This window comes from Halichoeres trimaculatus, unplaced genomic scaffold (assembly GCF_033239565.1).
Source record: "Halichoeres trimaculatus isolate MK-OKI-2021-1 unplaced genomic scaffold, fHalTri1.1 fHalTri1_scaffold_2, whole genome shotgun sequence".
NCBI lineage: Eukaryota > Metazoa > Chordata > Actinopteri > Labriformes > Labridae > Halichoeres > Halichoeres trimaculatus.
Genome location: NW_027437180.1, coordinates 4,175,854 through 4,192,500, shown reverse-complemented (window position 1 = coordinate 4,192,500; position 16,647 = coordinate 4,175,854). Strand labels below are relative to the sequence as shown.

The 16,647-nt window shown below is 40.4% G+C and overlaps 3 protein-coding genes across 3 annotated transcripts in view; 2 read left to right on the top strand and 1 right to left on the bottom strand.

Moving 5' to 3' along the window:
• LOC141810945 (NLR family CARD domain-containing protein 3-like) overlaps positions 1 to 16,647 on the top strand; it is a 482,659-nt gene that overhangs the window by 218,971 nt on the left and 247,041 nt on the right. The gene's annotated exons all lie outside the window — the stretch shown is intronic.
• LOC141806282 (histone H3) lies at positions 13,134 to 13,544 on the bottom strand. The gene has a single exon (XM_074691706.1). It carries the CDS (start codon positions 13,542 to 13,544, stop codon positions 13,134 to 13,136), a length of 411 nt encoding a protein of 136 aa, XP_074547807.1.
• LOC141806507 (histone H2A) lies at positions 13,917 to 14,300 on the top strand. Its single transcript, XM_074692081.1, has one exon. The coding sequence runs from the start codon at positions 13,917 to 13,919 to the stop codon at positions 14,298 to 14,300; it is 384 nt and encodes a 127-aa protein (XP_074548182.1).

The window sequence follows — 16,647 nt, the reverse complement described above, 5'->3', positions numbered from 1 at the left end:
ACTCATTTCATGTTATTGTGTGATATAGCAATAAACTGTTTTCTTTATTTATTTCTGTATTTTTTAATCAGGATGTGTAAAAACATGTTCACATTTATTTATTTATTGCTTTTCCCTTTTTTTTAACCTTTTGCATGTGGGACATACTCCTGCCGCAGGAAGACATGCCGCTGGCCTGTGAGCCTGTTCTTCCACATGGTTGACGTCTCCTGCTTTAATGCTTTCATCTTCTTCACATCTATTCAACCCTCCTGGAACAGAAGGAAGCTCTCCAAGAGGCGTCTGTTCCTGCAGGAGCTCAGGAAAGTTAAAAGTTATGTAATGTTTTTAGATAGGTCTGAAGTTGTTTTAAAGATTTAATGCAGTGAAAGCTTAAAAAAGTATCAATTCAATATTGTTTTAAAGCTTAATTTTGAGGGCAGACGTTTTGTCCATTACTTACGTGTAGAAAATTATTGTTGTTCTGGGGGTTAAACCACATTTTTAAAAAATAATCTAAAAAAAAATTTGATGTTGTTTACATGACTTGAATTTTAGAGATCTGGTCAAGGGACAGCTCAATAGAAAGTAGGCCTATCCTAAATAAAAAATAAAGATTTTTTTTTAAATATATTTTTTGGTTATCTCTGTCCCATTTTTTTTTTTTGTTTAAATAGTTTACAAAAAGACCTTTGCAACCATATATGACGGAACACATTTTGTTTGTTCTTTTGATGTCAGGGAATAGCAATTTGGACACTTTCGGTAGAATGCCCCATGAATGTTATAAATTGTAGTCAATACTCTTCTTAATGTTATTTTCGGTCTGCAACTAACATTTTGACATTTGTCCAAGATAAATCATTCTTTCCCAGTCATCTCTGTGCGTAATGACGAGCTATTCACTTCCACTCGTCGAAACTTCTCCCTCCCTCACACACAAAAACTTTGTTTTATGGCTGGCTTACATGAGCATACGATCGGGGATTGCAGCTGAACACTTCAATGATCAACGCACTATTGCTCGAGTGTCTTTAACCTACGGGATAGATGATTAACGACCATATTATGTACCTTTCAAGGGGTACCATGACTCCTATTTTGCTAACAATAGCTTTCTCCATGGTACTCATGATAGGAAATTGTCTCTTCAGTGGGAGTGGGTGGCTCTTAAAAGAGCCTTTGTGTTGTTAAGAGTCTGGTATGAGACTTTACTTCTTGGCGGGCTTCTCGGTCTTCTTGGACAGCAGGACAGCCTGAGACTTATCCACCTTTATGCAGAAAAGACATTGCATATGTGTTTATTATTACACTTATTATTTTTGAAATCAATACAGTTAATTGTTAACGTAGGTTTTTTTCACAGTAAGTCTTGGAATTGTAAATTAATGTTAATGAGGTGAATCAATCCTTTGGGAACAGCCGTCATTAGAGAGTTAAAATCTTTGTATGTAAAGGTAAATGACTTAACGTAAAGGAATTGTTCATCATTAAATAGCTGACCATTAAAATCAAAAAGATCACAAATGTATAAGATATCTTTATCAACCAATTTTAGATTTTTTTAGCCAATGATAAATCTCTTTTATTCTAAGTTAAAGGTTTGTGGGGAGAAAAGTTATGTGTGTAACATAATTTCCATGAAAGCGAGTTAAAAACTTAAACTAAATGATTGATGGCGTCATCCCTGACCAGGGTACAAAACTCAGGGGGCAGCCTGCATATATATATATATATAAAACATATATAGAACATCCTCCAGGACACCAACTTATCAATAATCAATACAAATGAACCAACCTACATCTCTCCACAGACCGGCAATACAGACATCTTGGACCTTATTATCTGCACCCCTGACCTTGCTACAAGACTTCACAGCTTCACCACTACTAACCACCTTTCAAGCGACCACCTTCCTGTCCTGACCACCTTCTCCTTTCAACTCCAACCATTCACAACTAAGCAATATAACTATAGGGTAGCCAACTGGGACATCTACAGACAAACCATAGAAAACAAACTGAAGAACATCAACCAAATATCTACCTCTCCCACACCCCAAAGTTTGGATCAACAAGCCACCTTGCTAGGGAACTTATTAAAACAGGCCAGAGAAGAAACTATACCCCAAAATTCTGCAAAACCCCCAACACAGTCCCTACCCCCCCCACCTCCTCCACCTCATCAGACAAAGACGAAAACTCCACAGGGAATACATCCGAACACGATCACCTCAAACCAAAACAGAAATAAACCGCCTCCAAACAACCATTAAATCACAACTCAGTATCCACCGTCAAAAAATCTGGAACACTTTCTACCGTCGTCTGGACCAAGACACAAACCCCCGGACATTCTGGCAAAAAATCAAATCTCTGAATGGCAACACCGAAAACAACAACAATACACCCCCCCTCAAATCAGCAGGAATCATCATCACCGACAATAAAGACAAAGCGTCACTTTTCAGGAACCATCTGGAATCCATTCACACCTGCCCAGACCACCCAAACTTTGATGACAACTGGAAAAATCACGTCGACACAGAAATAACAAAGCACAACAGCAGACAAACCCTAATAATCCACCCCACAACAGAGCCTCACCCCCTCACAAACCCAGTCACAACCAAAGAAATACAACAACACATTAAGAAAATGAGAAATAAAGCCCCCGGAGAAGACAACATCCACACTATAATGATTAAAGAAGCCCCTGTTCCCTTCCTTCAGCACCTTGGACAACCCCCCTTACCACCTGCCTCGCCACCGGACATTTCCCTTCACCTTGGAAATCAGCAGTCATTACCATGATTCATAAAACAGGAAAAGATCCCCATAACCCCAACAGCTACCGCCCCATCAGCCTCCTTAGCCATTTAGGCAAACTGTTCGAACGCATCCTCACTTCACGTCTCTCCAGCCACATAGACTCTATCGGACTCATTGCTCTACATCAAGCTGGATTCAGGAAAAACAGAACTACTACAGACAACATTCTCCGCTTATCAGAGGACATCTACTGCAATCTCAACAAAAAACAAATAACCCTGGCAATATTCTTTGACATTGAAAAAGCATTTGATAAGGTATGGCATAATGGACTTATTTACAGACTACTCGACAATAACCTCAAACTCCCCAAACCCACTCAATCCATCATTTCAAGCTTCCTCAATAACAGGCAAATAAAGGTCAAAATCTCCACCTCCATTTCAACCCCCTTCAGACCACAAGCTGGCGTTCCTCAAGGTTCCGTCCTCAGTCCCCTTCTCTTCCTCATCTACATCTCTGACATCTATTACCCTCCACCCACCATAGCCAAAGTCTCACAGTTTGCTGATGACCTCTGTTACTTTTTTTTTTTAATTAAAAAAAAAAAAATCTTTATTTAATACTCAAAGGCAAAATACAAAAGAGAAACATTGAAAATTGCATCAGTAAAACGAATAAAAAAATAAAAATAAAAAAAATGAATAAAAAGACAATAAGTGAAGCACAAGAGAGAGATACAAAGTCAAAGGTTTAGGATGTCCCAGGGTAAAGGACTTCCCCTCTTCAAATCTATAGATTTCCTCTTCCTCAGATCAGTTTTAATGTTCTTAAAAACTGCATCACTTGTGATGACAGATTGGTGAATGACAGTTTTAGCACGGGTTTTCAAGATGTGAGTGTTTGTGATGGACATGATGAGCCAGAACAGTCTCCGGGTGTTGTCTGTAAGTGTTTCCTGAAAGAGTCCATACATGACTGACTGTTCGTTGATGCTGATGTTGAATCCAATCCCGGTCATTTTTTGTCTGATATCTTTGGTTCTGAAACAGTCCAGGAGCAGGTGTTGAATAGTTTCATCCTCGTTACATGAGGGCATCGGACACTTTTTTGTTGTTACAAAACAACTCCACTGAACCACTGCTCTAACAGGAAGTCTGTTGACACTGATCAGCCACACTACATCTTTCAGTTTTTCAGTTAACACTTTATCATTGACATTTTTGATTATTTGTGGAAACTCAGTTTCTCTTGTATGTTTGTAGGGCACCAGTCCTCTGTTTTTATGCTCATTAACAGTGTTATAGATTTGTTTAGATGAGGTAGTTGTCCAGTTTATTTGTAAACGGTTGTAAGATGTAGTGAAGTCACCAAACAGGAGTTTGTAGTATGGGACACGTGACCTCGCTCCTCCTTTCAGTTTGGTCCAGAGAGTTTTATTTGTTACTGCCCAGCTGGCTCCCCTGCTGAGAGCGTTAAAAACATTTTTAATGAAGGGGATCATGAGGACCGTGCTGAGGTCAGGAGCCCCCAGGCCTCCGTTTGTTTTGCTTTTGAACAAGATATTTCTTTTGGTGACTTCTCTATTAGTGCCCCAAACATGTTTCACACATAATTTGTTCAGAGTTATGATAGTTTTTGATGTTGGAGGGAAAACGGTGGATAAAAAGAGAAGCTTTGATATAATGTGAGTTTTTATGATATTAATACGGGAATTATAAAAGGTGTTTTTATTTTCCCATTTCTGAACCTCTTCTTTAATTTCATTTATCTTTTTAGACCAGTTAAGTTGACAGCAGTCCTTACCATTTAACCAAACACCAAGTACTTTAATTTCATCTTTTACCTGTGTATTTATATGTGTTTAGTTCTGAGTCTTACCTATCCACACTGCTTCAGATTTATTTTGATTTAATTTTGCACCTGATGCCTCTTCATAAAGAGCAAGGTGAGAATTTAAAATGTCCATCTCTGTCTGGTTTCTGATGACGACAGTGACATCATCAGCGTAGGCCAAAGCAGCCACTCTGAAAGAGTCTCCAATCAGAGCACCTTTAATGCCATCGTCACTGTTTATTCTTTTAATGAGAGGACTCATGGCGATCACATAGAGCGCAGCGCTGAGAGGACAGCCCTGCTTCACTCCACGAAGTACTTGAAAAGGTTCAGTTAAAACACCGTTTATATTTACCTGTACAGTACATTTTTTATACAACAATTGAATCATTTTAACAAACTCACAGGGAAAACCGTATGCTCTCAAAACAGACCATAAATATTCATGTGATAAATAATCAAAGGCTTTTTTCTGGTCTAACCCCAGCACATAAAAATCAGTTTTACTACCATAAATAATTTCTCTTAGACAGCTGAGGTTGTCCCACATTAGACGGCCTTTGATTGCACATGTTTGTTCTTGTTCTATTATAATATCTAAGACATCATTTAGTCTATTCATTATTATTTTAGCTAATATTTTATAATCACTGTTCATTATTGTAATTGGTCTGTAGTTATCTATATCACAATCATCACCTTTTTTATATAATAAAGACATAACACCATGATAAAAGGTATCACCCAGGAAACCATCCTTAAAACCAGAGTTAAAGACTGAAACTAAGAGGTTAATGACATCATCACCGACCAGTTTATAAAACTCAGGGGGCAGGCCGTCGGGACCCGGACATTTACCCAGATTTAACTGGTTAATTGCTGTGATGACTTCATCTTTCCTAACGTCACCTAACAGTGAGGAAAAGAAGGAGGGGTCATACGGTTTGATGACATCAACAAAGGAGCTGATGACGTCAGCGTCAGAAGCTAAGCACCCGTACATAAGAGAGCAGCTTTCTACTACAGCACGTCTTTTCTCCTCTTCATCAAAACATAATCTACCTGTGAGATCTTTAACACATTTTATAAAGTTACTTTTCCTCCTCTTCTGACCGGCAGAGATAGAATAAGACACATTTCCTCTGTGGTCATTGCCGCTCACCTTCTGTATATTAAATAATAATTCGTTATTAATCTCATCAATCTGACTTTTCAGTTCATTCATTTCATTTTCTTCTATTTCACTTCTATTTTTATTACACTTTAATTCAACATACCTTTTCACTTTATCATTATACTCTAAGTTTCTTATTCTTTTTAATTCACGGCATTTAAATTTAAAGAAGTTCATCACCCTGTTTTTCAACAGCCCCCACAGTTCAACATCAGACTTTACAAACACTTTTAAATCTAAAACTTTTCTTATCTCGTCCTTTAATTCATTAACTAGTTCGACATTTTTTAAACAATTAATTTTAAGTTTCCAAAATCCCTTCACATCTTTATCACAGCACATGACAGAAGCTTTAACTATGAGATGATCTGAGTGATTGTTGAGAAGAGTTTCATATTTCAATGCTTTCATCTGCGTAGATAAATAAATACGATCAATTCTAGTTTTCGTTTTCCCATCAAAACGGGTGAAGCTGATTTCTTGTGGATTTAAGACTCTATAAATATCATTTAGAGAAGCATCATTACAAATATCAGACAATAATTTGCCTTCCCTTGACATGGTAAAAGGAGTGGAGGCAATTCTATCATTTTTCTCTGTAATAGTGTTGAAATCTCCACATAAGATAATATTAAACCCAACATGAATGATTTCTCTTAGTTTTTTAAATAACTGCATCTTGCTTGCTCTGTCAGGTGCAGTGTAAACATTAATGATGCGGAATTTTTGATTCCTATAGAAGCAGTCAATCATTAAAAGTCTGCCAGGGATAATATCTCTACGTTTGGTTATATTGATATTATGATCTTTAAAGAAGATACCAACACCATCAGCACTACTTTCTCCTATGGATGTTATACTGGTCCCTTTAGACCAACGACTATACACATCAACTACATCGGTGTTACTTTTAAGTCTGAGCTCTTGTAAGCACAGCACATCAAAGTCCGTGTTTAACAGATAGTTCAGCTTTTCATTCCGAAACTGAGAGGATTGTATTCCTCTCAGATTCCAAGAGCCGACATGGATGAGACTCATAGAGAAGAAGAAACAAGGGGAAGTTATTTAGGACTTAATTTTTGATCAGATCGTTTCTCTCTCCCATGATCTGCAGCAGAGGCCGGGCGCTTCTTTCTTCTAACTGGGACAGGATCCGGGGGAGAGGACGAAGCTGAGCTGGAGGACGACGGGAGGCTCAACACCTCCAGTTCTCCCAGGGAGGTCAGAGGGGAGCTGGTCTGTGGTCCTCCATGGGCAGGAGAAAAACAGGAAGTTTCGCTCTCGCTGGCGCTCTTGTAGTGCTCCGGGGATTCTCCGTCGCTGTCAGAAACCTCTTCACCGCTATCACTGATATCCTCAGCCTCACTGTCTCCATCTCCGATGTTATCGACCGCCACACCAGCTCCATCGGCTTCTCCTTCCTCGTGCCTGATGTTTTCCACGGGGGGAGCTGGAGGAGGAGTGGGGACTCCGTGTGGCTCAGAAACCTCATCCTCCGCCAGCAGCTCTGTAGCTGGGAGCTCCTCTGCACCCCGCTGGCTGTCTTGCTGCTGGAGAGGAGGGACCTGGTCTGGAACCTGCTCGGGATCCAGATGGGGCTGCAGGTCTTCTGAGGGCTGGACGGACAGGAGAGGAGCAGCTTCTTCCTCAGGAGCAGGCTGGGGGGTTGGAGGAGGCTGGGGATTTGGAGGTGGAGGCTGTGAGGGGACAGGAGTCGTGTTTGGGACTCTTGAACTGTTGGCTCTCCGAGCTTTGTTTGCGTATGACAGGGGACAGGAAAAGAAAGTGTGTCCTCTCTGTCCACAGAGAGAACACTCGCTTTCTCCCCAGCAGGATTTGGCCTTGTGGCCCAGCTGACCACAGCGCCAACACTTCACAGTGGGGCAGTCTTTGACTTGATGGTCTGAGGACTGGCAGATGAAACACTTGGCCACTTGGCCACTGTAGATCACTCGGCCGTTGTAGGGACCCAGTGAAATGGAGTTGGGGATCTGCACAGGATGTCCACTACTGTCTTTGTGGAACTTCACTTTGTACTTCCTTACTCCGTACCAAATCCCATATTTATCAACGGGTTTGGACGGGGGCTGAAGGATTTCACAATACCTTTTCAGGTAGATCTCGATGTCAGGGTCGGGGATTTTGCCAGTCCAGAATTTGACCACGATATGTGTCACATCCAACTCTAGAGCTGACTCGATCTCCCACTTCTTCCACAGAGGATCATTCCTTTTGGTGGAAACTATTTCCAGGAAGTGCCGAAGAGGAGCCTCTTCACAGAAAATGAGCTCAAAGTCTCTTTTGTTCGGCAGAACGATGAAAGAATAAATATCTTGAGCACTGATCCATGTTGTTTTGAATAAAAGTTCTTCAGCAACATAATCTCTGGTGCGAACTTCTCCATCACCAACATATTTCAGTCTCACCCATAAACTTCCAAATCTGGAAGCATAAGGAGCAGGACGTGAAGGTGCCATTGAAGCAAAAAGTAGAAAGAGGAGAGGGGAATTAATGACATTAAACACTTTTTCCTCCCTTTCCTCTTCCACTCATGATTGCTGCAGTCCATTGCAAAGTCGAATGGGTTTCAATTTTACAAGTCACAGTGATTTAAATGTTAGCTGAGAACTTGAAAGAAGACAGGGTGCATGTTTTCTTCTTCCTTGATTTCGATGGCGGCTGAAAGCTCCTCCGCGGATCAGCGCCATCTGCTGAGCTGTCCACAGAGCTGGAGATAAGGACTTTATATCTGGGACCTGCATTGTCACAACTGTTGTTGTTAATGACCTTACCTGCGGTGGATTGATTTCTATTTTATCAGTCATAATTTGTAGGACACCCGGTGTTTTCTTCAGCTGCAGGTGTTCACACACAGAAAAGCTCAAAGAACATGTTTAAAAGTCAAAAAAATTGGTAGGGAGAACATTGTCATGTCTTTTAGAACAAAATGTACTGATGTGGTTTAGTTTCCCCACTAGTACGGCACTGAACAAACCATTACGGGTTATAACAACATTAGATGCAATCCTTAATCCTGTATTTATTCATTTATTCATTCATTCAGTCAGTCATTCAAATGATCAGCTTGTCATCAAGCTCTGCTTGAGCCTGATAACGAGCCATTCATTTGAACCAGGTGTGCTGGAGTGGGGTAACATCTAAAACATGCAGGGCAGGGGTCCTCCAGGACCAGGGTTGGGTAACACTGCTTTATACTGTCCACAATAAAAGGCCACTCTGAAATGTGTATTTTCTTTCTTTTTTTTTTTGCTTTATTGGACTCAGGACCAGTCAGTATCTGGTGTGACCACCATTTGCCTCATGCAGTGCAACACATCTTCTTCACATAGAGTTTATCAGATTGTCAACTGTGGCCTGTGGACTGTTGGTCCACTCCTCTTCAATGGCTGTGCCAAGTTGCTGGATATTAGTGGGAATTGGTACACGCTGTCGTATACGCCGGACAAGCACATCCCAGACATGCTCAATGGGTGACATGTACGGTGAGTATTCCAGGAATTGTGTATAGATCCTTGCAATATGGGGCTGTTGTTATCTTGCTGAAACACGAGGTGATGTTCATGGATGTATAACACAACAATGGGCCTTCGGCCTCATCATGGTATCTCTGTGCATTCAAAATGCCATCAATAAAATGCACCTGTGTTCTTCGTCCATAACAGATGCCTGCACTTACCATAACCCCACCACCACCATGGGCCACTCGATCTACAACACTACAACATTGACATCAGCAAAGCGCTCACCCACACAAGGCCACACACGCCGTCTGCTATCTGCCCTGAGCAATGTAAACCAAGATTCATCTGTGAAGAGAACGCCTCTCCAACGTGCCAGACGCCATCAAATGTGAGCATTTGCCCACCTGGTCTGCAGTTGTGAGGCCGGTTGGATGTACTGCCATATTCTCTGAAACGCCTTTGGAGACAGTTTATGGTGAAGAAATGAACATTCAATGCACGAGCAACAGATGTGGTTGACGTTCCTGCTGTCAGCATGCCAATTGCACGCTCCCTTAATACTTGCGACATCTGTGGCATTTTGCTGTGAGGCAAAACTGCACATTTCAGAGTTGCCTTTTATTGTGGACAGTAAAAGGTACACCTGTGCACTAATCATGATGTCAGATCAGCATCTTGATGTGGCACACCTGTGAGGTGGGATGGATTCTCTCAGCAGAGCAGTAGTGCTCACTATCAAAAATTTTGACAGATTTGTGAACAACATTTAAAGGAAGTGGTAATATTTTTTTATCTGGAATGAATTTAACATCTTTGAGTCCATCTCATGAAAAATGAATGAGGGCAAAAACAAAAGTGTTGCATTTATAGTCTTGTCGAGTGTATATCTATCTACCCATCTATCTATCTATCTATCTATCTATATATATATATATATATATATATATATATATATATATATATATATATATATATATATATATATAAGTATATATAGCTATCTATCCATCTATCTATATTAGGGATGCACGATATTATCGGCACAATATCGGTATCGGCTGATAAAAGCTTAAAAACACTTTTATCGGTATCGGCAGATATGAAAATTTCTGCCGATAAGGTGCTATTCAGTTAGGATTATTACTATTTTCCATCTTAAAAATAAGCTCCTTAAATAAAATGTAGCACTTCATTTATTTGTACTGCAGAGCTCTGTGTCTGTCACCAGGTTGTTACAGTAGCTCTAAAATAATCAAATGCAACTTGGTTGCGTTTGAAAATGCTTTGTACTTTTAAAGTTCATGTGGTCTAAAGAAACTATTTTTCTGTATTTCAATACTGAATGTCTTGAGTTTGAAAAAACAATAAACAAAAATACATTTCTTATTTATGGTAAAATCAAATGTATTTTGTCTTGTTTGATGTGTGTCTCTTAAACGAATAAGACTGTCACAATAAGAGTAACATATAAATTCCAGTACAGGATAGACTAAGCTTTCTTTACAATGAAAAAAACAAACAAACTTGTGATTATCGGTATCGGCCAAAAGGGGTTTCGATATATCGGCAAAAATCCAATATCGTGCATCCCTAATATATATATATATATATATATATATATATATATATATATATATATATATATATATATATATATATATATATATATATATATATATATATACTTTTTTTCCAGCACTCTGATCTTTCACATGCAGTCCAGACTCGCTGAGTTCATCTTCACACTGTCTGACTTTAACCCAATTAAAAAAAAAAAATAACAGAGATATATGCTGAAAGAGTTCAGTGTATGAGACCTTTGCAAAAACAAAAGTCAAAATTGCATCCTCTATCAGTTTGATTTTTACAATCAACAAGTCAAATCCAGTATGTGATCAGGCTGTAGGCAGTCTCTCACACAGATACACTCAGTGTGTGTTCCTACAGAGTTTGTGAAGACTGTGGACAGATAATCTCTTCAAGTTTAAGAGTGGGTGTAGAAGTAGCTCTGTGACTGTACTCCAGCTGAAGTAAAAGTTCCTTTATTTACTATTGACTTAAGTATGACGTATTGAGCACTTCTTTGTAAAGTGGGTAATGAGGCGGGGTTAAACTTCTAAAAAAATGATCTCAGCTCTCTGTGTGGTGCTAAAATGAAAGGGGGCTATTCATTCCAATCCAATTAATGAAACGTTATCTGTGTAAAAAGAATGATGACATCCTCACTAAAACATTTACTCAGCCTTGACCAGGTGAACACAAGGTGCATCATGAAAATCATCAAACACGACAAAGAGCTCACTCTACTAGGCCAACCTGTTACAGCACACACTGAATACAGGGGCTCTTACAGGAGAAACATAATCGTTCAGCAAATGATACACACCTTTTCTCTTTTGCTCATAGCCTCACCTAGAAAATAGCATCTTATTAGTCCTGTTCCCACTGAAATATGTCACTCTGTATCTTCTTCACAACAGTGCAATCTGTCCAAGTTTCTTCAACCACATATTTATAATGAAGGGAATAAACATTTTCCACTGTGAAGCGCTCACCATAGAAGAGCCAAAGAGCTCTGCTGCAGGAGGTGTAATACAGCCCAAAGCATTTCTGACCTGCTGCTTTCTTTTTTTCTAATACACATTTAAGTGTATTAACATTTACCATAGGAAAATATATTAATTACAGATTTGTTAAGGAGAAAATTCATCAACAAAGAATACATTTAAGTGTATTAGTGCTCAAGAGACATAAAACCCCCACATTTTTAAATCATTTAAAGAAATACTAACATAGATAAGAGGAGAGAAAAATCTGATGAGTCATTTATCACTGTGCTGGGGTATGAGTAATTCAAGAATATAGTTGTTTAACAGATCCAGTGGGTGGCCTGCTGCAGGTCAATGTGTAAAAACACTTAGTGAAAACATAGTTACAGAGTAGAAATGAACTTTGCCGTGGGGTGAAATGAGGTGGCTCTTTGAAAAGCTTGAATATGACTGACAGAGCAGTTTTACCTGTTGCTGTTCAGCACCTCAGACAGCGACAGCAACGTTACACTCCCAGAGGAAGAGGACACAGAGGGAGTGAAGAGAAAACTTTCTGTGAACAAAGGGAAATAACAAAAACAAACAGGTAACAAAACACTGGTTTCTGCTGTTAATGTCAACTCAACACCATGCATGATTTACTGTGTGATGTAAATGAATGAGAGAAACACAAACATCATGAAGCTGTTTTAACAGCTAAGATAAAACAGGAATCCCTTCTCCAGTCAAAACTGAAGCAAACATTTCATGGTGTATCTGACTCCTTGCTTAGAAATTTTACAACAGTTTGAAGTCTACAGTCAGTGAAAGCAACAGCAGGTGTGTGAGCCACATAAGAAGGATGGTCTCTTTGTTAAGTCAACACAGGATTTATTTCTGTGGCTTAGAAAGTATTTACTGCTCCTTGGACAAAACCTCGTTAGAGCATAAAAGAATTCAGTTATTGAAGAAACATTTCTGCTGTAGTCATCGTTTTCAATTAAAAATTGAAGACTCATTGCAGGAGTTACAAAGCACCACTGCGTGGCAGCATTGGGCTGTTTCGTGGAGCGGTGCTTAGGACGTGTGGAGAGCTCTTTTCTGCCTCCTTAACTGTATTAACTGTTTCTTCAGCGTTGGAGTTAATACCTTTGATTTAACATTTAGTGACAATGGGTTAGAGTTCTTATTAGTTGAACAAAGTTGTTCACGATGCCGAAATTATTAAATGAATTTTGTTGCATTTTGAATATCTTTCAAGACTTCCTTTTGATTTCCATCTTCTGCGGGATTCGGCTCTTTTGTTGGTGTGGTGGCTCTTAAAAGAGCCTTTGTGTTGTTGTTCAGAGCTGCAGACAGTCTAAGCTCTCTCTCCACGGATGCGGCGGGCCAGCTGGATGTCTTTGGGCATGATGGTGACTCTCTTGGCGTGGATGGCGCACAGGTTGGTGTCCTCGAACAGCCCCACCAGGTAAGCCTCGCTGGCCTCCTGCAGAGCCATGACAGCAGAGCTCTGGAAGCGCAGGTCGGTCTTGAAGTCCTGAGCGATTTCTCGGACCAGGCGCTGGAAGGGCAGCTTGCGGATGAGCAGCTCGGTGGATTTCTGGTAGCGGCGGATCTCCCGGAGGGCCACGGTCCCGGGCCTGTAACGGTGAGGCTTCTTGACGCCGCCGGTGGCCGGGGCGCTCTTCCGGGCAGCCTTGGTGGCCAGCTGCTTCCTGGGGGCTTTGCCTCCGGTGGATTTACGAGCGGTCTGCTTGGTTCTTGCCATGCTGTCTTCGTTCTCTGACTTGGAGAAATATGTGGAGCAGAGAGGAGCCTTGCTGCTCTTAAAGCGGAGGAGCGGCTGTGAAACGGTGACGCTGCTTGAGAGCTCCGGCTGGGGATTGGTGAGAGGCCGCTTCTGGAGCTCAGCCCCGCAGCTCGAGGAGAGGAGGGGGACAGAGCCCCCGCTAAGGCTCCGCTGCTCATTGGAGAGCGTGCTGGAGCGGAGCTGAGCTCGGGCCGCCCCCTGCTGCTCTGCTCCAAGCCTCTGTACTGGTTGGTGCGCCGGGGAAATGCGCGCGCTCTCAGCCTATATCAGGGGGACTGTGAGCCGAAGGGGATATCACTGCTTTCAGTCCAAGCTCACGAAAGATTAATCATGAGTGGCAGAGGCAAAACCGGCGGCAAAGCCAGAGCTAAGGCCAAGACCCGTTCATCCCGTGCCGGGCTCCAGTTCCCCGTGGGTCGTGTCCACAGACTGCTGCGTAAAGGAAATTATGCCCAGCGTGTTGGAGCCGGTGCCCCCGTCTACCTGGCGGCTGTGCTGGAGTACCTGACCGCTGAGATCCTGGAGTTGGCCGGAAACGCCGCTCGTGACAACAAGAAGACCCGTATCATCCCCCGTCACCTGCAGCTGGCTGTGCGCAACGACGAGGAGCTCAACAAGCTGCTGGGCGGAGTGACCATCGCTCAGGGCGGCGTGCTGCCCAACATCCAGGCTGTCCTGCTGCCCAAGAAGACCGAGAAGGCTGCCAAGAAGTAAAGACTCGCACCACACTGCAAACAACCCAAAGGCTCTTTTAAGAGCCACACACCACTACGACTGAGCTGAATTCTCTGCACAGCATAATAATTTTATCTTCCGGTTATCCACCAAGTGTTTGGCAGTTTACACCGTGGTGTCTTGCAACATGGTACTGGAGTAATGCCTCGTGCTCAGACCACTTGATGAGTGCAGGGACCAAAAAAAAAAAAAAAAAGGGTCCATTGCAATAAGAGATAGAAGGGGAGTCAATTTTCAGGGTTGCATTACAACTATTAAAAGCTCGTGACCAAAATGTGTTTTCACCCTTGATTGCAGGTAGGCTATGTGTATGGTGCATCCTACCTAAAGTGTCAGAATTGGGGCTTTTGATTGTATTATTCATTCATTTCCTTTGTTTCGGAGGGACACTGCACATTAATAAACATTTACAAAAATGTAAATTCTACATTTTACACACGTGTAATTTGTGTATGTTTCAGTTCCCATATTACTCCCTATATATATATATATATATATATATATATATATATATATATATACACACACACACACATATATATATATATATATATATATATATATATATATATATATATATATATATATATATTGACCATATTTAAAGGTCACGCATCTTAAGGACAGTTAATCTTGATGTTGTCTTATGTTTATCAATAAACCTTTTTATATTTTTAGGGCCATTTTTCACAACCCAAAAACATGAATATTTTCTTTTAAAAAATGTACTTGTTACAATTCTTCAGAAATGAAATGCAATACTTCTATGTAAAATGTCTAATCTTTATCCAATTGTTTTCAAAGTTAATATTTCACAAGACAGAACATAAAGCTAACAAATCAGCATGTTAATAAATGAGTTTATAACTCGTTATGCTTTATTATTACATAACACATCTTGTTTCTGTCCTGACTACACTGTTTGGTTGTGACCTGTACCCAGTTGTCAAGGTTGCGATCCTTAAATGTTGGCCATGCCTGTGGTGACAAAATCACAAACCCTTTTTTTTAAATTATCAATAAACATGTGTAATATTTGAAGAGAAATCACCAGTTGAAAGGCAATACCGATTTTTACAGTGAGGTGGAATGGACACACACCATTTTGCGATGGGAGACACCACCATTATTTTCAAAGCAAGAAACAGGTCTGTATTTTCTCAACAATCTGTTTAAGTGAACACCCCTGATTCCATGTCTGTCTTTGTTGCTTGCAGACTTGTATCTATTTTTCATTTGGTTTTGGGGGAATCATCTATGCTTGAAGACTCCTTAACCTCTGCAATCTCTTTTTCTACGTGTCTCCTGTGCACTGCATCTCTAAAATCTTCTAATCTAGCCTTTAAATTTTTCTGTGCTCGTGCATGTGCGAACTTTTCCTTTTCTTTGCAGGCCTAGCTGCTGGTGTCACTGGAAGAAGTGGCTGGGCTAGAAGCCCTGGAAAAAAGTCTTGTCCACCTCTTTTTTTCTTATCTTCACATCACTGTGTTTTTGCTGTCTTTCCCTCTGTTCTCGTCTCTTCTTTCTTCTTTCCCTGTCAGATACACTGATAGACTTTCTACTTTTCTTTCTCTTTCCCTTTTCAAATATCTGTCATATTCCACTGGGTCATCCCTCACTCTTTGTCTGAATTCTCTCAACCTTTTAGTTCCACTTTTTGCATTCTGTTTTGCCATCTTTCTCTGAGCTCTACAATTTCAAATAGGAAACAGGACTTTAAATACATGAATTATTGTCTTAGATATGTTAACTTGCAACAAAGAGAGTATTGACATGATTATTCAGATCATACATTTTAAAATGTTGGGGTTTAACTACTAATCATTCTATTTTGTCACAACCCAAACCACTGTGTCATGACTGAGACATTATCAGATGTTTGGATCATGACTGTTTGGGTTGTGACATATTTAGCTAATTCTTTGAATTACTACAGTATGCTCACAAGCACATGGCTAGTAAGCATAATTTGAAGATTTGTTCTCGCAGAAAAGCACAATGTGTCGATAAAAATCCCAAGATTTTTACCCAAATTAAAACAAACTTTGATGTCATAAAATGATAGATATCAGCAATTAACCATGCATCCAATAGGTGCAGGACTTCAGAGTGCTTCCCTCTCTAAGATTTAGGGGTGCGGCTATAATCCAGACTTAAAAACAACAGTAAATTCAAACTGATGTGTTTCGACTGTGGCATAAATCTGGGTAACGATATTTTTTAGCATATTTAAAGCAATTTAAATTTTGTTCCCACAATAGATCTAAATCTTTAAACTCATTTTTAGAGTTAATCACACATATCTGTTTAACCACACTTCAAAAAT